The sequence below is a fragment of the Salvelinus sp. IW2-2015 genome, linkage group LG8 (genome assembly GCF_002910315.2).
Source record: "Salvelinus sp. IW2-2015 linkage group LG8, ASM291031v2, whole genome shotgun sequence".
Lineage (NCBI taxonomy): Eukaryota > Metazoa > Chordata > Actinopteri > Salmoniformes > Salmonidae > Salvelinus > Salvelinus sp. IW2-2015.
Window position 1 is genome coordinate 36,766,760 of NC_036848.1, and position 25,270 is coordinate 36,792,029.

Genomic DNA, 25,270 nt, shown 5'->3' on the forward strand with positions numbered 1-25,270 from the left:
CCCAACCCACGTACACAGTACACACTCATCCATACACTAACCCCTCTCTCTCTGGAGTTTCATTTCATGGCTATTTCTCTTTTTTCATATTCGTGTATTTTTTTCTCCTCTCCCTAGGACTTTGATGACTTTATCTTTGCGTTCTTTGCGGTGGAGATGGTCATCAAGATGGTGGCGCTGGGCATCTTCGGCAAGAAGTGTTATCTAGGAGACACCTGGAACAGGCTCGACTTCTTTATCGTACTGGCCGGGTGAGTCACGCGCACGCACACACCGTCCGCCCTGGCCAGAGGGCGTCCCCAGCCAAAACATGTGCTGTGAATCACGACAACCACATAGAGAGAACCTACATATTCTGTCTGGGTCACACGGCACTTAGCGTGTGTGTGTGTGTGTGTGTGTGTGTGTGTGTGTGTGTGTGCGTGTGCGTGTGCGTGTGCGTGTGTGTGTGTGTGTGTATACATCCCTTTGTTTCACATTGTTGCAGTGTCTGCAAAAAACGCCAATCCCGTTCTCCCTCACGAGAACACACAGCCAAACTGAGACAATAGTAACCAAGGTAATGGGTGGCCGGGTACACACTTCCTGGCAACGGTTGCTAGTTTCGTTTAGGAGTGTTCTGATGAAGTGTCTGTTTCTGAAAAGGAAAATAATTTCTCCCAAAGAGCATTTTTCAGCACCCTGGCACTTTCTCTTCACAATCATTCCTCGTGCATGTGCGCGTGTGCGCGCGTGTGCGTGAATGCAAGTGCCTATGTTAACAGGCTTGAGCATGAAGTGCAAACGTCAGCTTGATTTCACTCGGCGTTTGATAAAGATCAGAGAAAGCTAGTCCCATTCGCCTGCACTGATTTGAGTCTCCTATTACTCTCTTGAGTCTCTTGAATGATTTCCTTTGGCATCACAGTCTGTGTAGGCCATTGATGTGTTTGACTTCATATTAGAAGGTGAGATAGGGGGTGGTGAAGTTGGGGCAGGCTGAAGGGTCGACAAGGTGATTGGGACTAAAGGGCTGACGGGCGAGGAGAAAGAAGAAAGGGAGTGAAGGTAGAGAAGAGGATGAGGAGGTTAGAAAAAGAGAGGGATGCCAGTTAAGTGCAGGGTGACAGGGAACTGGAGGGATGCCAGCGCTCTCTGCCTCCCTCATCCCTTCTTTCCTCTCCTCCTCAGATGAGTTTTAGAGMATCCCCAGTCAATACTGCAGTGATTCTCAGGTTGTCTTGGACAGAGGGACACTTCCACACATCGATCTGTCAGCGCACCGGGAGTATAGAGGTTTCCCTCTGCTAGGGGGAGATACCACTGGTACTGTAGATACTGAGGATGGAAAAAAGGGCAAGAACTGAGGAGGGAGAAAGAGAGAGCAGGAGAGTAGGGGGCAGAGAGGCCATTTAGAAGGCAATCATTGTGACCACGATATCAACATTACACATTAAAAACAAATGGTTCTATATAGTGCTAAATATGTAACCATAGTGGATCCCTTTTTGGTGCTATAACCCTTTTTTTGAAGGTTCTATAAAGAACCATGCTCATAAGGTTCTAAATGGAACCCGAATGGTGCTATAAAGAACCATTTCCTAAGYTTTTATAAAGAACCATTAATAAAGGCCAAAAAAGGGTTCCGCTGTGCTTACAACCCTTTTTGGGTATCAGGAATCAAGGTAAGACCCAGATGCAGACACACAGAATTGACAATGGTGTAATATTCCAACAGGAGCAGGCAGTAGACAAGTCAAGGCAGGCAGAGGTCAGTAAACCAGAGGTGGGGCAACGGTACCGGACAGCAGGCAGGCTCAGAGTAGGCAGAGGTCAACAATCCAGAGGTGGGGCAAAGGTACAGTTTGGCAGGCAGGCTCAGGGGCAGGGTCAGACAGAGTGGTCAGGCAGGCGGGCTCAGAGTCAGGACAGGCAAGGGTCAAAACCAGGAGGGCGAGAAAAAGAGAGACTGGGGAAAGCAGGAGCTGAGAACAAAAACACTGGTTGAACTGACAAACAAGACGAACTGGCAACGGACAAACAGAGGACACAGGTATAAATACACAGGGGATAATGGGGAAGATGGGCGACACCTGGAGGGGGGTGGAGACAAGCACAAGGACAGGTGAAATAGATCAGGGTGTGACATTGGGGCTATATAGGACCCTTTATATGGTTCTTTATGAACCTTTATGGTGAATGGTTCTATAAAGAACTTTTCTCAACGTTTTGTATCATGGTTTAATAGCCATATTGTGCTATCTCTGGAACACCTGGGGGTCCCTGAGGAGAGAATTGAGAACGACTGACTTACTTAGTCACATTAACACATACATGAGTCTGTCACAAGATACCGTTTCCTGGCCATAGTCATATATAACATGTAATAGCATAACACAACAGATTAGTTCAACTGGAATGACTCTCACTTACGGATGCACAAAAAGAGCTCTGCACAAACCACGCCCGAAGATATTATAATGAGCCACCAACCCTACATTTTAATTATCACTAAAAGAGGAAATTACACGAACCAAAGGGTTCTTGGGTCAGTATGGTTCCACGTAGAACCATCACCCTTCTCAAAGAACCGTTGAGGAACCCAACTGTACACCCTCCACTATACATACACTACAAGAAGTAGTCATATGGCCAAGGTTTTTGGAAGGTGAAGAATACTCAGACTCAATGATAACACACTCCCATTAGTTTCCTTGAAGGTTTCCTTGAAGGTTTCCTTGAAACTTACCGTAATCATTGACCTCCTACCATCAATACAATCACAGAGCTGCAGAGTGAGGGAGAGAGACAGGAAGTGACAGTCTCTTTATCTATGTCTCTTTCTTTCTGTCTCTTTCACTCTCTCTCTCTCTCTCTCTCTCTCTCTCTCTCCCTCTCTCTCTCTCTCTCTCGCTCTCTATTCCTCCCTGCCCTTTCTTCTCCTTGATTTATTGATGCCTCCTCGGACTGATTCCAGACCTGTTTGGGGACAGAAGAGAGGTTACAGATAGAGAGCGAGACAGGGAGGAAGGGAAGGAGTGGAGAGATAGAGAGAGAGAGACTTATGTGCGCTTGAGACAGGGCACAGACAATCTTAAAGTCCCCATGTACAAATTATATAAAAAAATATCTAGGTCCAGTTAAATGATTCTCTCCCTCTGTTGCTCTCCCTCTCTACCCCCCCCCCCCCCTTCTCTTCCCTCTGTCCCCCGCTCCTCCTCCTCACCCCTTTTCTCCTCTCTCTACCTCTCGCTCTCTCTCTCTGTCCTTTCCTCCTCACCTATCTTCTTCTCTCCCATCCACTCTCTCTCTCTCTCTTTCTCTGTCTCTCTGTATCTCTGTGTATCTCTCTCTCTCTGTCTCTCTCCCTCTCTCTCTCCAGAAGAGGGTATATAGTGTAGTGTATTTATCTGAGTGAATGTGTTTTCTCCCCCTCTACATGCCCTGCTTGTCCTCATTCACCTGCTGTATCCAGTTCCATTAGCTAGATGATGTCTACAGACAGCACTGCACAAGTAGGTCAGGGTACCCACCATGGAGTAGTAGGAAGGAGGGAGAGACGGAGGAGATAGAGGGGGAGAGAGGACATGAGGAAGAGAGGCAAGGAGGCAGAGAGGGAGAGGGCATGGGGAAGGGAGATAGAGATAGGGAGGCAGGGAAGGAATGGTGAGGAAAGGAAAGATGGAGAGAATGAGGAAGGAGCAATTTAATTTATTTAACCTTTATTTAACTAGGCATGTCAGTTAAGAACAAATTCTTCTTTACGATAATGGCGCTGGGCCAATTGTGCACCACCCTATGGCACTCCCAATCACAGCCTGATGTGATACAGTCTGGATTCGAACCAAGGACTGTTGTGACGCCTCTTGCACTGAGATGCAGTGCCTTAGACCACTACGCCACTCGGGAGCAAGAGAGAAGAACATATGAAAAAGCAGAGAGAGGGAGAAGGCAGGCAGAACGGAAGAGTGGGTAGAGATTATGATGAATGAAAAAGGTGAACAATTAATCTGTGCCTCCTTTCTCATCCTCTCCTCTCCCCAACTCTCCCTCTCTCTTCTCCTTCTCTCCCCCTTTCCCTTGCTCCCTTTAACAAATACCTCTCCCCCCTTTTTTCCCCTCTCCTCCTTTCCCTCTCCCTCTTTGACAAACTCAGATTTACTTTAATCCTGATATATTTACTGCATAGCTGCAGGTGCTGTGTGTGTGTGTGTGTGTGTGTGTGTGTGTGTGTGTGTGTGTGTGTGTGTGTGTGTGTGTGTGTGTGTGTGTGTGTGTGTGTGTGTGTAGTGAGCTATCATCTAGACTAACTCTGATATCAGAGAGAGAGGGAGCGAGAGAGAGTGAGACGGAGGGAGGGAGGGAGGGAGCGAGCAATAGCGAGAGAGAAACTGAAAGGAAAACCCCCTCATCTCTCCTGATGCTGCAATATGCTGTGGGGTTGCAGTCTTAACACACACTGCTATCTATTATACACACACACGCACTGATACACACACACACACACACACACACATCTATCAGTCAGTCACAATTCATTCAGTGCTGGATAACTCCCACTGCAGCTAGCCTGTCAGCGATCCCCCAGAGAGTAGAATTATAACACAAACTGACAAATGTCATCAGAAGAGACAGAGTTAACTTAGTTGGCTGATCCAGTATATAATGACAGATGAMGGAGGGAAGGAGAGAAGATGGAGCATGGAGAGACAAAGAGAGAACATGGTAGTTTTAGCAGTGGGAAGAAATTCTCCTTCACCACAGATGCAGTTAATAACAATATCCTTTCATCCTCTTAATGGATAACATAGGATCTGATCCTACATCTGCAGTTAAAGGCCATTTTTACAATCATCGGTTTCCTATGGGTGAAATTTAGCAAGTTATTGTCTCTAAGCCAATGATGTGTCTGTGTGTTTTATGCCAGCACACTATTGCAAGATAACATTATTTTATTGTTAACTTTGATTGGGCAAACACACAGGCTAATGGCAACTATAGCCATGATACTATTATAAAGTCATTATATAGGGAGGGTTGGCACGCACTGCCATTTACTGGTGTAAGGCTGCAGATGTTAGTCTGATGGACAGAGGGGAAAAGATTGGGAGGGAGAGGGAAAGCGAGAGAGAGAGACTTCTGTGTAGTAGGGAGGAGAGTGAGAAGTAATATGAGGGCAGAAGCTCTGGGAATCTAGCAACATCTATTTCATCTCTCTCCTCCACCTCCCCCCCCCTCGCTCCCTACCTTCTTTAACCCATCCCTCCCTCCAACTCAACCTCCCACGCCTCCCCTCGCATACTCCCTCTCTCACTCCCTCCTTCTCTCCCTCTCTCCCGCCTGACCTGGCAGTAAACCTCTGTTGATCTCTGTTGATCTCTATAGAAGGCTATAAATCACATCATTTTAATTGGAGCAGGTACAATGTGTCAATATAACCGATACAGATATTACCTCAGGACAATCTACTGGGTCTGCCATTGTTTCACGTCCTCCCTCCCTCAGCCTCTCTCTCATACTTTACCTATTATAGTGATGTGTATGGCTGTGTTAGTGTGTGTGTGTGTGTGTCTAAGCATCTGTGTTTTTGTGTGTCTGTGTGCATCAGCTTGTGTGTGTGTGTTAGTGTGTAAGTTTGTCTGTGTGTATGTGTGTGTTTATGTGTGTGTGTCTGTGGTGTGTGTGGGTGGGTGGGGGTGTTTGTGTGTGTGTGTGTACCTTCTGCCAGGCTACTGTTGACTGTCTGTGTGTTGTTGTACAGATGGGAATGTGTGTGTTTACCATCCTTCATGTGCCAGTCTGCTTTTCCATACACACACTGATACGTGAGGACAAAGCAAGGGATAGGCTGGCACCACGCCCAGGGAAGGGTGTGTGTTTGAGTGTTTGTGTGCAGTTTTGTGAATATTAACAACTGTGAGTGATCGTTCCCATACGGGATTTGTGTTTGTATATGCGATTTTGTTTTTGTAACGTGTTACGTACGTGTGTGTGTGTGTGTGTGTGTGTTTATGGTCTATATAGCTGTTTTGAATTAGATTCATGTGTGTTTCTGTGTGTGTGTGTGTGTGTCTGGGACTTTCAGGATTTGTAGATTCTGCTCACGCAAAATCTGCATCAAGGTTAGGCATTCCCGTCCACGCTCCTATTCCGTCCTCCCTCTATCTCTCTCTCCTTTCTTCTCTCCTTCTAGCAACCTTGGCACAACCCTGGGTCAGATAACACATTAAAACGTCCTTTCCATATCTCTCCATCATTTGATCACACTTTCTCTTCTATTCTCCTAACCGTCACACTGACAGCCACATCTGGTTCTTATCAAGCTTAGTTACGAGCTAATGCTAATGATAGATAAGGCTAAGTCTTCCCTAGGACCTACAGTACAGTATATGTACTTCTCCAGTCCCTTTGTGTAATTGTTCTGATGAAGCGCTTTGATGGCCGAAATGTTCATCTTTTGACTTGAACAAGGTCTAAATTAGTTTTTAATTAAATAAACGAGCGCTGCACCTTTTCCTTTTCAATAATTATCATTTTTGTGACAAATGTTATTTACACACAACAGGTGTAGAATAACAGTGAAATGCTTCCTAATGGTCCTTTCCCAACAATGCAGAGGGAAAAATTGAGAAATAATAGAAAAATGATACACAACGAGTAACAATAACTTGGCTATAAACAGTACACAGGTACCAGTACCGAGCTTGGAAAATTCCAGAAAATGATGTCATGGCTTTAGAAGCTTCTGATAGGCTAATTGACATCATTTGAGTCAATTGGAGGTGTACCTGTGGATGTATTTCAAAGCCTACCTTCAAACTCAGTGCCTCTTTGCGTGACTTCATGGGAAAATCAAAAGAAATCAGCCAAGACCTCAGAAAAAAGATTGTAGACCTCCACAAGTCTAGTTCATCCTTGGGAGCAATTTCCAAACGCCTGAAGGTACCATGTTCATCTGTACAAACAATAGTACGCAAGTTTAAACACCATGGGACCGCGCAGCCGTCATACCGCTCAGGAAGGAGACGCGTTCTGTCTCCTAGAGATGAACGTACTTTGGTGCGAAAAGTACAAATCAATCCCAGAACAACAGCAAAGGACCTTGTGAAGATGCTGGAGGAAACAGGTACTAAAGTATCTATATCCACAGTAAAACGAGTCCTATATCGACATAACCTGAAAGGCCGCTCAGCAAGGAAGAAGCCACTGTTCCAAAACCGCCATAAATAAGCCAGACTACGGTTTGCAACTGCACATGGGGACAAAGATCGTACTTTTTGGATAAACCTTTTTGGAGAAATTCCAAATGGACAATGACCCCAAGCATACTTCCAAAGTTGTGGCAAAATGGCTTAAGGACAACAAAGTCAAGGTATTGGAGTGGCCGTCAAAAAGCCTTGACCTCAATCCTATAGAGAGTTTGTGGGCAGAACTGAAAAAGCGTGTTCGAGCAAGGAGGCCTACAAACCTGACTCAGTTACACCAGCTCTGTCAGGAGGAATGGGCCAAAATTCAACCAACATATTGTGGGAAGTTTGTGGAAGTCTACCTGAAACGTTTGACCCAAGTTAAACAATTTAAAGGCAACGCTACCAAATACTAATTGAGTGTATGTAAACTTCTGAACCACTGGGAATGTGATGAAAGAAATAAAAGCTGAAATAAATCATTCTCTCTACTATTATTCTGACATTTCACGTTGTTAAAATAAAGTGGTGATCCTAACTGACCTTAGACAGGGAATTTTTACTAGGATTAAATGTCAGGAATTGTGAAAAACTGAGTTTAAATGTATTTGGCTAAGGTGTATGTAATCTTCCGAATTCAACTGTATGTACATATAGGTAGGGATAAAGTGACTAGGCAACAGGATACATAATAAACAGTAGCAGCAGCTAATGTGAGTCAGAAGAGTTAATGCAAAAAGGTTCAATACAGATAGTCCAGGTAGCTATTGGTTAACTATTTAACTAACTATTTAGCAGTCTTATGGCTTGGGGGTAGAAGATGTTCAGGGTCCTATTGGTTCCAGACTTGGTGCATCGCTACAGATTGCCGTGCGGTAGCAGAGTTAACAGTCTATCACCTCGACTCACGTTGTTTGATCACCAACGGCTAGCTTAGCACTTAGCTTTCCCCATAAAGCTAATCAATTTAACCTTAGCTTAGATTATTTTAGCCTCTAACCCAACGACGGTACCATACTTGCCTAACAATAGCCTTAGCTTAACTCATTGCCCGAACACCTGCAGTTCTCTCACTATGCTGGCTGGTCACTGCAGCCTGTCTGCCTACTGTTTATCCATTTACCTTGTCTTTCTGGTCTCTGTGGTCCTATGGCCATCTGTTACACCCATCCAGGAGACCGTGGCAAGACGCACGCACGCACGCACACACACACACACACACACACACACACACACACACACACACACACACACACACACACACACACACACACACACACACACATCACACAACACACACACACACACACACACACACACACACACATACAGACACACACAGATCAGATGAAAGAGATAGAGGCTAGAGCTACTACCTGTACCAGGGATCCCCATGCCTGAGGGGAAAGCACACACACCTGCGCATATGCAAACACACCCACACATGGACAAACATTATCGCACACACACTCTCGCTGAATGGGTTACTCACGAAGATGCAGTACACAGAGACAGACACACACACAAACCTACACCACCTACACGTGTTGTGAGTTTGTTGGACAGACTGATTTGGAGTCAGAGAGACGAGGAAATTCCTTCATCTGCCTTCAAGACACACGTGGACAGCAGCTGTTACACACACACCTCACAATACCAGAGAGAAGAGAGAGGAGAGAGAAGAAGGAGAGAGAGAGAGAGAGAGGGGGGGGGGGGTGAGGAGGGGAGCGGGGGTTAGAGGGAAGAGAAATGGGGGGTAGAGAGGGAGTATCAACGAATTGGTGAGGGCAGTCTGCAGCACCCGGTCTCACCCTACTAGAATCTGAAGTCAAATGTCTACTGTTTGCTGATGATCTGGTGCTTCTGTCACCAACCAAGGAGGGCCTGCAGCAACACCTAGATCTTCTGCACAGATTCTGTCAGACCTGGGCCCTGACAGTAAATCTCAGTAAGACAAAAATAATGGTGTTCCAAAAAAGATTCAGTTTCCAGGACCACAAAAACAAATTCCATCTAGACACCGTTGTCCTAGAGCACACAAAAAACGATACATACCCCGGCCTAAACATCAGCGCCACAGGTAACTTCCACAAAGCTGTGAACGATCTGAGAGACAAGGCAAGAAGGGCAATCTATGCCATCAAAAGGAACATAAAATTCGACATTCAATTAGGATCTGGCTAAAAATACTTGAATCATTTATAGAACCCATTGCCCTTTGTGGTTGTGAGGTCTGGGGTCCACTCACCAACCACACCAAATAATGCATGCAGAGCAGAATTAGGGCGTTACCCGCTAATTATTAAAATCCAGAAAAGAGCCGTTAAATTCTACAACCACCTAAAAGGAAGCGATTCCCAAACCTTCCATAACAAAGCCATCACCTACAGAGAGATGAACCTGGAGAAGAGTCCCCTAATCAAGAGAAGACAGGATATGTGCACACTGCCCAGAAAACGAGGTGGAAACTGAGGTGCACTTCCTAACCTCCTGCCAAATGTATGACCATATTAGAGACTCATATTTCCCTCAGATTACACAGATCCTCAAAGAATTTGAAAACAAACCCAATTTTGATGAACTCTCATATCTACTGGGTGAAATACCACAGTGTGCCATCACAGCAGCAATATTTGTGACCTGTTGACACAAGAAAAGGGCAACCAGTGAAAAACAAACACCACTGTAAATACAACCCATATTTATGTTTATTRATTTTCCCTTTTGTACTTTAACTATGTGCACATCGTTACAACAATTTGAAATGTCTTTATTCTTTTTGAACTTCTGTGAGTGTAATGTTTACTGTACATTTTGATTGTTTATTTCACTTTTGTTTATTATCTACTTCACTTGCTTTGGCAATGTTAACATATGTTTCCCATGCCAATAAAACCCTTGAATTGAAATTGAATTAGACACTAAGAGAGAGACTAAGTGAGAGAGACTATAAATTATACCCCACCATAACAATGGAATTTATTAGGCTGCAGATACAGTGCATTTGGAAAGTATTCAGACCCCTTACCTTTTACAAAATTTTGTTATGTTACAGCCTTAAATGGACAAAATAATTTTATCTCATCAGTCTACACGCGATACCCCATAATGACAAAGCGATAATATGTTTTTAGACATGTTTGCAAATGTGTATGAGACTCGAAATTGAGCTCAGGTGCATCCTGTTTCTATTGATCATCCTTGAGATGTTTCTACAACTTGATTGGAGTCCACCTGTGGTAAATTCAATTGATTGGACATGATTTGACAGTGCATGTCAGAGTAAAAACCAAGCCATGAGGTTGAAGGAAATGTACTTAGAGCACCGAGACAGGATTGTGTCGAGGCACAGATCAGGGGAAGGGTACCAAATAATGACTGCAGCATTGATGGTCCACAAGAACACAATGGCCTCCATCATTTTTAAAAGTTTGGAACCACCAAGAATCTTCCTAGAGCTGACCGCCCGGCCAAACTGAGCAATCGGGGGAGAAGGGCCTTGGTCAGGGAGGTGACCAAGAACCCAATGGTCACTCTGACAAAGCTCCAGAGTTCCTCTGTGGAGATTTGAGAACATTCCAGAAGAACAGCCATCTCTGCAGCCAGATGGAAGCCACACATCAGTAAAAGGCACATGAAAGCCCTCTTGGAGTTTGCCAAAAGGCACCTAAAGGACTCTCAGACCATGAGAAACAAGATTCTCTGGTCTGATGAAGCCAATATTGAACTCTTTGGCCTGAATGTCAAGCGTCACTTCTGGAGGAAACCTGGCACCAACTCTAAGGTGAAGCATGGTGGTGGCAGCATCATGCTTTGGGGATGTTTTTCAGCGGCAGGGACTGGGAGACTAATCAGGATCGAGGGAAAGATGAACTGAGCAAAGTACAGAGAGATCCTTGATGAAAACCTGCTCCAGAGCACTCATGACAGACTGGGGCACCTTCCAACAGGACAACGATTCTAAACACACAGCCGAGACAACGAAGGAGTGGCTTCGGGACAAGTCTCTGAATGTCCTTGAGTGGCCCAGCCAGAGCCAGAGCCTGAACCTGATCTAACATCTCTGGAGAGACCTGAAAATAGCTGTGCAACGACGCTCCCCATCCAACCTGACAGAGCTTGAGAGGATCTGCAGAGAAGAATGGGAGAAACTCCCCAAATACAGGTGTGCCAAGCTTGTAGCATCATACCCAAGAAGACTCGAGGCTGTAATCGATGCCGAAAGTGCTTCAACAAAGTACTGAATAAAGGGTCTGAATACTTKTATAAATGTGATATTTCAGTTTTTTATTTAAATTTTTTTTGCACACATTTCTAAAAACCTGTTTTTGATTTGTCATTATGGGTATTGCATGTAGATTGAGGGGGGAAAAATATTGAATCAATTTTAGAATAAAGGTTGTAACGCAACAAAATGTCAAGGGGTCTGAATACTTTCTGAATGCACTGTATGATTACCTTCTGTGTGTCTTTGTATGTATTCTTGTATGTACTCTCTGAAAGTACACTGGTAATCATAAACCCTTGAACAGGGTTTAGGAGTAACTTGATTACATGTCCTGAGTTATTTTTTCTCTCTCTCTCTCTCTCTCTCTCTCATTCTCACCTCCCTCTGTGCAACCTCCGCTACTTCACTGCAATGGTTCTGGGAACTCACACACCCACTCACACTCACTGCAGAAGAACATCAATATTTTTCTCTCTGAAGGTTAAGAACAGCCATGATCTTACAGTAGTCATGCCTTCATAACATCCTCTTCTCAATGACCAGTGATTCACTCTGCTATTGATGTCTGAAGAGGGATACACAGTGGCATATGCTCACTGGTCCCCTTGGGGGGGGGGTGCTTATATGCACGTGTGGGTGTCTATGCATGCAGCTCTTAATCAGTCCAGGTCGTGCAGTTCAAGTGGCTTTCATGCATGAGAGAGGGTGTTTGCCAAGACACACTCGTTACAACCAGACATAAACACACAGACAAGCTGAGGAAATTGACAAGCACAGATTGAATAATGAGACATCAGCCGATGAATTACCCAGAGTGAGAATATGTTTTACATTTACTCTTTGATGAAATATATTTTATTGCTATTCCAGTGTTCCTTATGACTGGTCCCACTCTCAGCTCAGCTAGCGTGCATAGGCAATAGATCAGTGTTATTCAAACCTTACCCTACGAGGTCTACTGTTGGTTTTCTGATATTTAATTGCACCACCTGGTGTCCAAGGTCTAAATCAGTCCCTGATTAGAGGGGAAGAATACAAAAAGCAGTGGAAGTGGCTTCAATGTTTATGTTTGAATTTGAGGGCAATAGAGGATTTGTTCACACACAGGTTGAATCAACGTTGTTTCAATGTAAACCAATGTGGAATAGACGTTGAATTGATGTATGTGTCCAGTGGGATGATATCAAGTGTTTGTGTAGACTGACTGGGACATGGTACTAACAGTGTCTGTGTTTGTTTTGTTCCAGAATGCTGGAGTACTCTCTGAACCTGCAAAACGTGAGTTTCTCAGCGGTGAGAACGGTTCGAGTTCTGAGACCCCTCCGAGCCATCAACAGAGTACCTAGTGAGTGACAACCCCTCTCCTCTCCTCTCATCCCTTCCTCCTCTCTCCCTACTAACCAGACAGTGGTTCAATCAGGGTTATTGGCCATAGCCAATCTCTCTGTGTTTCTTTGATGAGGCTAATCTGTCTGGGATCTGATTCCACTCCGCTTTGATTTGCTTGCACCCCACCTCCCTGTGTTATCTCGCTCTCGCTCTCTATCCTCCGCTCTCTTTCCCCTCTCTCTCTGCCCTCTCTCTCTCTCTCTTTATCTCTCTCTATATCCTCCTTTCTCTTTCCCCTCTCTCTGCCTTCTCGCTCTCCATCTCTCTTTCTCCATCATGGTGTATATCTGAGGGTGTCTCTCAGTCCCCATCAGTCTTTAGTGAGTCCAGATTGAATTCTCTAATAAACACATTAATGTCCCAGTGTGGATGTCTGCTGCCTGTTCTCACCCTCCTCATCTACTGCCCATCCCTCTTACTAAACTCCAGGCCTCCCCTATTATACCCACCACCGCCTGTGCTGCTGAGAGACAGCCTTTTAGATTGGGAGGAAGGGTGTGTGTGTGTGTGTGTGTGTTTCGTGTGTGTGTGTTGAGTGCGTGCGTCCAGGTGGGCGCGGGTGAGTGTATTTGTGTGACTCCCATGCCCCATGTTGTGTCAAGGGCTCCTTACAATTTAGTACTCCTGTCAGTCAAATCCTGACACACACACCACACACACACACAACACACACACACACACACACACACACACACCACACACACCACACACACACACACACACCACACACAACACACACACACACAACACACACACACACACGCACACCAACACACACACACACACACACACACACACACAACACAACACACACACACACACACACTCTCTCTCTCTCTCTCTCTCTCTCTCTGCTCTCGCTCTCTCATTAGGTAGTCCATCCCTCTAATCACAGTTGTAATGGTACATTAATGTGATGATGATTTTCCCTGTCCCTCTCCCTGCTGTGAAATGTCATTGTAGGGATGGGAACTGTTGATTTGGGGGATGCACCATCTCTCTTCACACCCTCCCCTCTCCAGTGTAATCAGGACATGCGCTGAAGCGTTAAGATGGTCAGAATAAATGTGTCCATCATCAGGGAGATGATGTCCACTGGGAGAACTGGCTGATTTGTTTTTCAAACTATCTCCAGTGTTTGGGACTATGTCATTGGAATATTGAGGACGAAACTCCTTTTTCAATATGGCCTTTTGGCAGACATCTTTTTGAAAGGCGTTGTATAAGTTCTCTATTACAACACTCTGCATCTATTTTCCTTCGCTGAAGTATGTCTCTCCCCCTAGGCCAGCCTTCCCTCATCCGAATGGCTGCTCCATCATATCTTGTCAAATGTATGTCCAATGCTGTCATTTACAGCTCCAATGTTTCCGTCTCTACTTTTCCAACATGTCCTTATCTCAATTGTATCAGTCTCAATCTCCTATATATATACTTTATTCAACCGTTATTTGATCAGGGAGTCATACTGAGACCAAGGTCTCTTTTACAGATGAGCCCTGAATGACGTAAATCAGAAAATACACACATCAATATAAATACAAAAGTCAAGCAGAAAGAAAAACACTGTCATAAAAAAACAAGAGAGGCACCAGAACATCACATTTAACATCGTTTTGAAGATTGTTCCACAAATAAGTTGCAAGAAAACTAAAAGCTGATTTACCCGAGTCAGGAGAGACCAAAGGAATTTCCAGAGTTAGCCATCCCTGAGACTGGGTGTGGTAACTCGTAGGTGTAAAATGTAGTATTGTTAGGTACAGTGAGAATTTTTGTAAAAAGATTTTTATAAATGAAAACATAGCAATGTATCAACCTACGTGACATCAAAGAGGGCCAACCAACTTTCTGGTAGAGAATGCAGTGATGAGTACTAAAATTTGTCGCCCGTAATGAAGCACAGTGCACTATGATAAACGAATGGCTTTAATGAAGTGGCAGCTGTGTTCATATAGATGAGGTCGCTATAGTCTAGGGCCGGTAGGAACGTCGACTCAATAGTCTGCTTTATAGTATTTAGCAAGATGCAGGACCTATTTCTACAGCTTCTTAACTAACTCCTCAATATACTTTTTAAAAGACAGCTTTTCATCTATTCAGCTACCCGAATATTTGGAAGCAGGAACACGATCAATATGGACACCATCCAAAGTACATATGCTTAAATCGTCAGACTCTGCATTAGCAGTGGTGATCAACAGTATCAAAAACCTTTGACAGGTCAATGAAGAGGGCAGCACAATGTTGCCTTTTATCCATACAGTTAACCACATTATGTATACATCGGGATGCAGCAGAGAATGCTATGGCCTGGTCTAAAACCCAACTGTACATTAAGAATACATTTCAAAGATAAGTAAGATTTTAGCTGAGAGTTCATCAGGGATTATAATATTTTAGCTAGGCAAGAAAGTTTAGAAATAGGCCAATAATGATTTAGGTCACAAGGGTCACCACCTTTGTGAAGGGGGAAGTGCATGGTCCGCCTTCCAAACCTTGGGGTTAGTACCAGATATAATCGTSAGGTAAAAAATATGGGTTAATTATTCAGCAATCAGGGGGGCAGAGAGCTGCAGCAAAAATGGATCAAGGATATCAGCCCCAGTGGAATTGTTTTACATCAATCTTAAGCAAGGCATCTAGCACATCACAGATAGTAAATTGTTGAAATGAAAACAAAGATGCACTAGAAGTTGACAGGTTAACCGTAGAGTCAGCTAGAGGCTGGCAGAGGGAAGAGCAGTAGATTGACTGACCAGGGTCAACTACACCACCGTTTGTCTCAAATAGAAAGCCTGCCGAGATAAAATTATGATTAAAAGCATCACTTATCCCATTCTTCTCAGTTATGCTGCCAGTCAGACAGAACTTGCTTAGCCAGGGAAGAAGAGGAATTTGTATGCTTCAGTTTACTGTTTTCCAAAAAATGTAAGGATCACCAGCAGTCAGAGATAGAGCTTAAAAAATAGCTTGATTTAGCTTTCTTAATCGAGATAATACATCTGTTTCTCAATTGTCTGAAAGATTGTCAGACCACTACAGAGTCAGTTTTCCTTGCTTTGGCCCAGGCCTGATTTCTCATCTYAATGAGCTCCGATAACTCCGYAAAAAACCAAGGGTTCAATCTATCTTTGACTCTGAATTGTTTAAAAGGGGRSTGTTTATCTGCCAGTGGAATAAATATGGAGGATACATTTTCTAGAGCCAACTCAGGGTCATGAATACAGGAGACAGWGGCTAAATCAGAGAGGAACATGTCGTGTAAAAACCATTGAGCGGAGAAATTAAACAAAGATTAGTATTTTGCGGTTTCATGATCACTGAGATCATATGCAAATACTCCACAAGACAAAATATTGATGGTGGTTCCTAGTAAGAATTAAACCAATCAATTAAGAGTGAACAGGGTTTTTAACATTTAGCCGTGTGGGTTTTGAGATCAATTAAGTCAGATTAAAACCAATGCATATTCTCTTAAATTGATCTGAGGCCGGGTTTAGCCAATCCAGATTCAAATCCCCTAAAATGAGAAACTCAGAGGACAGAAAATGGTTTAACATTCAGATATAGCACAATTAGCATCCACCATGGCAACAGGGGGGGGCGATAAATCTCAGCAACAAATAAATGTGTATTCCCCTTTCTGTAACCTGTCACATCTAACTACATTCTAATAATTTACGTCAATGTACTTTATCAGAGACAGATCCATTTAACCATGTATCTGATAGAACAAGAATATCAGGACATTAGTCCTGTATTCAAATGTCAATTGTGTCAATTTRTTAAATCATACTTCGCACATTTAGGTSCATTAGCCCAAGCCCCCTAGYATATTTTATAGTCAGCGGGGGGACTAAGCTCATTCCCATAAGAGCTAACAGGCATAGGGTCATCTGCAGCTACTTGTTGAGTGAGCTGAGCCTTTTTTAAGATCCCTGGCCAACCACGTGAGAGCAGAGCAGACTGAGCATTTGACAGACATCCCTCAAGTCACTGGATGCAGGGTCTGGGGCTAGAACTGGGAGGGCAGTGTTGACCGAGCTTAGTCCACTGGATGAAGCTCCCGCCAAAGGAGTGGAGCTGCTGCAGGGGACCAGAGTGGTTGCCAATGCTCCATTSTGGGTGAGTACAYGAGGTCTTGGTGTGGCTCCTGTTGCAGGGTTAGGGCTGCCTTGGGGCCAAGTGTCCCGGGCCATTCCTGGGGATGGGAGTAGGGAGGGTAACCAAAARTAGCCTGAGAGGGAGGTTATGGGGGGAATTGAGGAGGGTGGTGTGGAGGGCAGTGTGTCTGGCGAAGCTTTWAACTCTCAGCATATGTAGGCTGATGATGTGAATGATACATGGTGTGTGCTGCATCATGTGGTGCATTACCCTCGATAGTGTTTCGTCAGACCCTAGGTTAGTGGTCAGTGCTGTGTAGAGTTGGGCTGAGTTAAGGCGGGCCGGGTCTGGTAGAGCTGTGCTGTGATAGGCCGGGTTTGGTTGTGCTGTGCTGTGATAGGCCTGGTCTGGTTGAGTTGTGCTGTGATGCGGCAAGTCTGGTTAAGGTTTGGTAGCGTCAGAACCGTTTAAATATTGGCTACAAACTAATGGAACACCATTATGGAAAGAGGAGATTCACAGGAATACGATGGTGTTCTACATTTTGCTATTGTCTGAAGGTAACCGGTACAGGTTTAATGGGAGTATGAAGGTCATTTTATGCTTAGCCCCCCAAAAATGGTTTATATATGTGTAAAAGAAAAAACATATATATACAGTACCAGTCACAGTTTGGACACACCTACTCATTCCAGGGCTTTTCTTTATTTMTACTATTTTCTACATTGTAGAATAGTAGTGACGACATCAAAACTATGAAATAACACATATGGAATCATGTAGTAAACAAAAAAGTGTTAAACAAATCAAGATATATTTTATATTTGAGATTCTTCAAAGTAGCCACCTTTTTCCGTGATGACAGCTTTGCACACTCTTGGCATTCTCTCAACCAGCTTCAGGTAGTCACCTGGAATGCATTTCAATAACAGGTGTGCCTTGTTAAAAGTTAATTTGAGACAATCAGGTGTGTTGTAACAAGGTAGGGGTGGTATACAGAATATAGCCCTATTTGGTAAAAGACCAAGTCCATGTTATGGCAAGAACAGCTCAAATAAGCAAAGAGAAACGACAGTCTGTTATTACTTTTACATGAACGTCAGTCAAGTCGGAAAAACCATCAAGCACTATAATGAAACTGGCTCTCATGAGGACCACCACAGGAAAGGAAGACCCAGAGTTACCTCTGCTGCAGAGGATAAGTTCATTACAGTTACCAGCCTCAGAAATTGCAGCCCAAATAAATGCATCGCAGAATTCAAGTAACACACATCTCAACATCAACTGTTCAGAGGAGACTGCGTGAATCAGGCCTTCATGGTCAAATTGCTGCAAAGAAACCACTACTAAAGGACACCAATAAGAAGAAGTGACTTGCTTGGGCCAAGAAACACGAGCAATGAACATTAGTCCAGTGGAAATCTGTCCTTTATTCTGATGATTCTAAATTAGAGATTTTTATTTCCAACCGCTGTGTCTTTGTGAGACGCAGAGTAGGTGAACGGATGATCTCCGCATGTGTGGTTCCCACCGTGAAGCATGGAGGAGGAGGTGTGGTGGTGCTTTGCTGGTGACACTGTCAGAGATTTATTTAGAATTCAAGGCACACTTAACCAGCATGGCTACCACAGCATTCTGCAGTGATACACCATCGCATCTGGTTTGCGCTTAGTGGGACTATCATTTGTTTTTCAACAGYACAATGACCCAAAACACACCTCCAGGCTGTGTAAGGGCTATTTAACCAAGAAGGAGGGTGATGGAGTGCTGCGTCAGATGTCCTGACTTCCACAATCACCTGACCTCAACCCAATTGAGATGGTTTGGGATGAGTTGGACAGCAGAATGAAAGAAATGCAGCCAACAAGTGCTTAGCTGTCATCAAGGCAAAGGGTTGCTACTTTGAAGAATCTAAAAATCTAAAATATATTTTGATGTTTCTTACTTTTTTGGTTACTACATGATTCCATATGTGTTATTTCATAGTATTTGAGGTCTTCACTATTATTATAGAATGTATAAAATAGTAAAAATAAAGAAAAACCCTTGTATGAGTTGTCCAAACTTTTGACTGGTACCGTATATATATATATATATATATATATATATATATATATATATATATTATATATATATATATATATATATATAATATATTTCATTTTATTATATATATTTTTCCAGATAAAAAAAAAACATCTCCTAGATTTAGGACAGACACTTCAAAACGTTGTTTCTGATGATTTGTTTTTTGACTGTTGTTTTTTTGCCATTTATGAATGTGTTATTCAATGCATTACTATGGGCTTTAGTAGTAAAGGCCAAAATCAATATTTTATCAAAGAAAGTTTTATATGTATATTTGAGATACCTAAAGGGGTCCTAAAATTCTAAATGAAATAACTTAATGATCCATAGTATGACCATCTTAAAACAATTCCACATGTCAGTTTTAGTACCCCCCAACTTCTTAGACTCAAAATAATGAAATAATGCACCTCTAGACAAATACACTTTTTAAACAATGCACTTGATGAATAATACAAATAAAGATATTAAATGTGTTTTTCAATGAAACAACACATTACACATAATTTAAGATACTTCAAGATGTTCCCACTGTTTTTTACTTTTGTGTGATGCTTTGTTTCACTTTCAAGGCCTGGACTGTCTCCAGAAACCCATTACAAATCCTTCCTCTTTCTCCCTCTTTTGGTTTCATGTTTGTTTATCCAGGTCCTGATTCTTCTTTTCGTCCTTGTTGGGTTGATAGTCCCCCAATCCCATTCCTTCTTTGTGTTACCTGATGATTCAGCAGATGAGCCTGATGAATGAGGGCGATCAATCTATCCAAATCTCTCCAAAATATTTCCTCAAAAGAAAAGTATCTTTCAATTCTTCTAGATGTGAACTCAACTGTTCACATATAATAAAATAATTGAACAAGAAGTACATATTTAAGGAGGAACTCTTCTTACTGCTGCTCATGGAACTGGTTGCTAGGAGAAGATGGCTGTCTGTCTGCTCAGAAGACTGTTCAGAAGACTGGTTTGCATGCATGCATGCACGCACACACACACACACGCACGCACACGCACACGCACACACACACACACACAACACACACACACACCACACACACACACACACACACACACACACACACACACACACACACACACACACACACACACACACCACACACACACTCACACACGGCATGTGCACACTTACAGCACAACACACATACACATACCCCTAACCCCCCACACACTCACATTGTTATCGACTTGGCATTAGCAAGAACGTTTCATTGTGTTCTCCATGCCTTGTTAGGCCTCGTGTTTGAGCTGTGCTGAGGTTCACACTGTTTTGTACTTCACCAGTGATAAGCCCAAAGTGTTGACCTACCTCTCCTTTCCTCGGCTGGATGTTCCTTCCTGTTTGTTGTTCACTTAGCCTTAGATAAACATAATTACAGTAAACACGTTCTGACGATGTCCTAGCCGCTAGTATTTCCTGAACCAATAGAAGGTGTATTGAGGAAATAGTGGAGGTCAAATGGGTTTAGTGGGTACTTCCTGTGTATGCCTTTATAAGGAGGTATTGGAGATAGTGTAGGTCATAGGACCTTTAGAAAGGACAGAGTCACGTCTTGGCTTCCCGAATGCTTCTACTGTCTGAGTGTGGAATCTGGAGACTGCTCAGAGGACACAGAGGACACAAACTATCCCAGAGGCCTTTACATCGCTGGAATACAATATAGCATGAACAAGTTATCTTTTGATGTTCAATTGAGCTGGAAAGGTATCACATTTTGGAGGAGGAGGAGGAGGATGGATCATTTTGAACTTTATGACGGTGATGTTGGATCATAACCTTAATAGAACCGTCATGAAACATTGTGCAATAATGTCCTGGGGATGTTCTTGGTTAGCTGGGATAATATCTGGTGTCAGGAGGGATACTGTACTATAGCCAACCAAGGGAGGACATAGAGTCATGGGGTGGTGACATTGGTGAAGTGGGTGGTAATCTGCCGGATGAGGGCATGGCCTGATCTACCTTGGGTAAAATCATTCTATCAATTAAAGTAGGCAGGTAGCCTAACGTTTAAGAGCATTGGGACAGAAACTGAACGTTTGCTGGTTCGAAATCCTGGAAAGATCTGCTGTTCTTCTCTTGAGCAAGGCAGTTAACCCCCAACAACTGCTTCCCAGGCACCGATGGCGTCGATTAAAGCAGCCCACTGCACCTTTCTGATTCAGAGTGGTTGGGTTAAATGTGGGAGACACATTTTGGTTGAATGCATTCAAATCAAATCAAACTTTATTTGTCACATGCACTGAATACAACAGGTGTAGCTCTTACCGTGAAATGCTTACTTACAAGAACTTAACCAACAGTGCAGTTCAAGAAAGAGTTAAGAAAATATTTACCAAATAACCTAAAGTAAAAAATAATAAAAAAGTAACACAGTAAAATAACAATAATGAGGCTATATACAGCGGGTACCGGTACCGAGTCAATGTGCGGGGGTACAGGTTAGTCGAGGTAATTTGTACATGTCGGTAGGGGTAAAGTGATAGATAATAGTGATATAGTGATAGATGCATAGATAATAAACAGTGAGTAGCAGCAGTGTAAAAACAAATAGGTTGGGGGGTTGTCAATGTAAATACTCCCGGTGGCCATTTGATGAATTGTTCAGCAGTCTTATGGCTTGGGGGTAGAAGCTGTTTAGGAGCCTTTTGGTCCTAGACTTGGCGCTCTAGTACCGCTTGCCGTGCGGTAGCAGAGTTGACAGTCTATGACTTGGGTGACTGGAGTCTTTGACAATTTTTTGGGKTTTCCTCTGACACCGCCTAGTATGTAGGTCCTGGACTGCAGGAAGCTTGGTCCCAGTGATGTACGTGGCCGTACGCATTACCCTCTGTAGCGCCTTACGGTCAGATGCCGATCAGTTGCCATACCAGTCGGTGATGCACCTTGTCAGGATGCTCTCAATGGTGCAGCTGTAGAACTTTTTTTTTTTTAACCTTTATATAACTAGGCAAGTCAGTTAACCTCTCTGGGATATGTGGGACGCTTGCGTCCCACTTGGCCAATAGCCAGGGAAAATGTAGAGCGCCAAATAAAATAAAAATGATATAAAATCATTAAATCACACATGTAAGATACCAAATTAAAGCTACACTCGTTGTGAATCCAGCCAACATGTCAGATTTCAAAAAGGCTTTTTTGAAAGAAAGCATAAGATGCTATTATCTGATGATAGCACAACAGTAAACAAAGAGAGTGTAGCATATTTCAACCCTGCAGGCACAACACAAAACGCAGAAATAAAATATAAATCATGCCTTACCTTTGACGAGCTTCTTTTGTTGGCACTCCAATATGTCCCATAAACATCACAAATGGTCCTTTTGTTCGATTAATTCCGTCCATATATATCCAAATTGTCCATTTATTTGGCGCGTTTGATCCAGAAAAAAACAGCTTCCAATTTGCGCAACGTCATTACAAAATATCTAAAAAATTACCTCTAATCTTTGCCAAAACATTTCAAACTACTTTTGGTGCTCTTATGCATGCTTCAGTGTTGCTTGCCTCGAAGCGAGCATAAAAGGCATTTAGCTCGTCTGGTAGGCTTGCGTCACTGGGCAGCTCGCGGCTGGGTTTCCCTTTGTTGTCCGTAATAGTTTTCAAGCCCTGCGACATCCGACGAGCATCAGAGCCAGTGTAGTAGGATTCAATTTTAAACCTGTATTGATGGTTCATCTGAGGGCGTAGCGGGATTTCTTATATGTGTCCAGATTAGTGTTCCGTTCCTTGAAAGCAGAAGCTTTAGCCTTTAGCTCGATGCGGATGTTGCCTGTAATCCATGGCTTCTGGTTGGGCTATGTACGTACGGTCACTGTGGGGACGACGTCATAGATGCACTTATTCATGAAGCCGATGACTGAGGTGGTATACTCCTCAATGCCATTGGATGAATCCCGGGAACATATTCCAGTCTGTGCTAGCAAAACAGTCAGGTAGCGTAGCATCCGCGGGATCTGACCACTTCCGTATTGAGCGAGTCACTGGTACTTCCTGCTTTAGTTTTTTCTTGTAAGCAGGAATCAGGAGGATAGAATTATGATCAGGAGGATAGAATTACAGATTTGCCAAATGGAGGGCGGAGGAGAGCTTTGTATGCGTCTGTGTGTGGAGTAAAGSMGTTCGAGTTTTTTCCCCTCTGGTTGCACATGCAGGTAGAAATGAGGTAAAACTGATTTAAGTTTGCCTGCACTAAATTCCCCGGGCCACTAGGAGCGGCGTTTCTGGATGAGCATTTTTCTTGTTTGCTTATGGCCTTATACAGCTGGTTGAGTGCGGTCTTAGTGCCAACATCGGTTTGTGATGGTATATAGACGGCTACGAGTAATATAAACGAGAGCTCTCTTGGTAGCTAGCGRGGTCTACAGCTTATCATAAGGTACTCTACCTCAGGCGAGCAATACCGCAAGACTTCTTTAATATTAGACATTGCACACCAGCTGTTATTGAAAAATAGACACACACACCCGCCCATCATCTTACCAGACATAGCTTTTCTGTCCTGCCGATGCATGGAAAATCCCTCCAGCTCTATATTATCTGTGTTGTCGTTCAGCCACGACTCGGTGAAACATAAGATATTACAGTTTTCAATGTCCCGTTGGTAGGATAGTCTTGATCGTATATCATCCATTTTGTTTTCCAATGATTGCACGTTGGCCAGTAGAATGGATGGTAGTGGTGGTTTACTCACTCGCCTACGAATTCTCAGAAGGCAGCTCGACCTACGCCCCCTTTTTCTCCGTCCTTTCTTCACGCAAATGACAGGGATTTGGGCCCGTTCCCGAGAAAGCAGTATATCCTTTGTGTCGGACTCGTTAAAGAAAAAATCTTCGTCCAGTTCGAGGGGAGTAATCGCTGTTCTGATGTCCAGAAGTTATTTTCAGTCATAAGAGACGGTAGCAGCAACATCATGTACAAAGTGAGCAAAACAATAACTTACAAATAATGCAAAAAAACTAACAAAATAGCACAGTTGGTTAGGAGCCCGTAAAATAGCAGCCATCCCCTCCGACGCCATTATTATCTCAGTTGTGCAACTGACTAGGTATCCCTTTTGTTATTACAGCATGTACTGCCAATGTAGCATTTCATGTAACAATCTCACAAAATATTTACAAAGCAACACACTAGTTTTACCTTAGGGAGATTCAGTTACTGTATGTTAATTAACGCTAGCTCTGCTGTACATCCATCTTAGCCCCTTTGTTTCCTCCCTAATCAAAACAACAATATCCAGCACTTTGGGCTTAGACCCTTTGTTAAGGGCTATTGCCTACGGATTAGGCTACAGAGGGACGCAAGTGTGTTCCAACTCCCTCTTTTGAAACTCCGTCAGTAGAGTTAGGTAGACACACAGTGCTGCCAGTGCCAGGGCTGGCKTCAGCCGAGAGGACAGGAGAGATTTGATGTGCCTGTAAGCAGATGGGCTCCCATCACAGTCAGTTTCCTGGCAGCCATGTTGAAATGAAATGGCCGCCCAGCGCGTAACTGGAAAGCACACAAAGACAGAGGAGGAGATAGACGGTTATTATACAAGACGAAATGTCAATCAGATGGATTATGTTTAGGTTGTGGAGAAAGGGAGAGTGTGTGGTTGTCAGGGGATGGGGAGAGGTGTTTGTTTGTGTGTGTGAGAAAAAAGGAAAGGGGAAAAGACATACCTCAAAAGGAATTATTGAATATGTAGGATATATGCCCAGTCAGGTCACTTGAGATCTAAGGCGATATTCAACGTTCGTCCAGGTCCACAGGACTTTGGGAAATGTCTTAACTGGCTACTAGGGGTAACGGTGAGTGCTATTACCATCAAGTAGGCTTGCTAGGGTGCAGTGGATGGGGATGGTAGATGGGTGTAAGGCGTGAGCTCCAGCTCCAAGTGTTGTGTGTTCAATCCCAGTGCTAGGCCCTCATTTAATTTGTTTTGTTTTAGCCTTATACCAAACCTTAACCCTTACCTGAACCATTTGGAAATGAATGCCTAAACGTAACCGTCAAATTGTTTCAGTTGTAAACCTATCCCGGAGTTCTGGTTCCGAGGGTCACATGTTCAGTCCCAGTGCTAGGCAATATATATATWTTTTTTTACCCTATCCCAAATCTTAACCCTTACCTTAACCATTTGGAATTAATGCCTAAACTTAATCATTAAGTTGTTTCTGTTGTACCCCTATCCTAAACCTTAACCCTTACCTTAACAATTCAGAATTAATGCCTAAACTTAACCGTTGAAATGTTATGTTTATCTCCCCCGGACAAACGTTGAATACTGAAGTCAAAC

General features: G+C 43.4%; 1 protein-coding gene across 1 annotated transcript in view; it reads left to right on the top strand.

The window, feature by feature from the left end:
* cacna1g (calcium channel, voltage-dependent, T type, alpha 1G subunit) overlaps positions 1 to 25,270 on the top strand; it is a 207,000-nt gene that overhangs the window by 4,913 nt on the left and 176,817 nt on the right. The window contains 2 exon segments of the mRNA XM_070445033.1: positions 118 to 251; positions 12,642 to 12,739. Of these exon segments, the coding sequence (XP_070301134.1) occupies positions 118 to 251; positions 12,642 to 12,739 (232 nt within the window).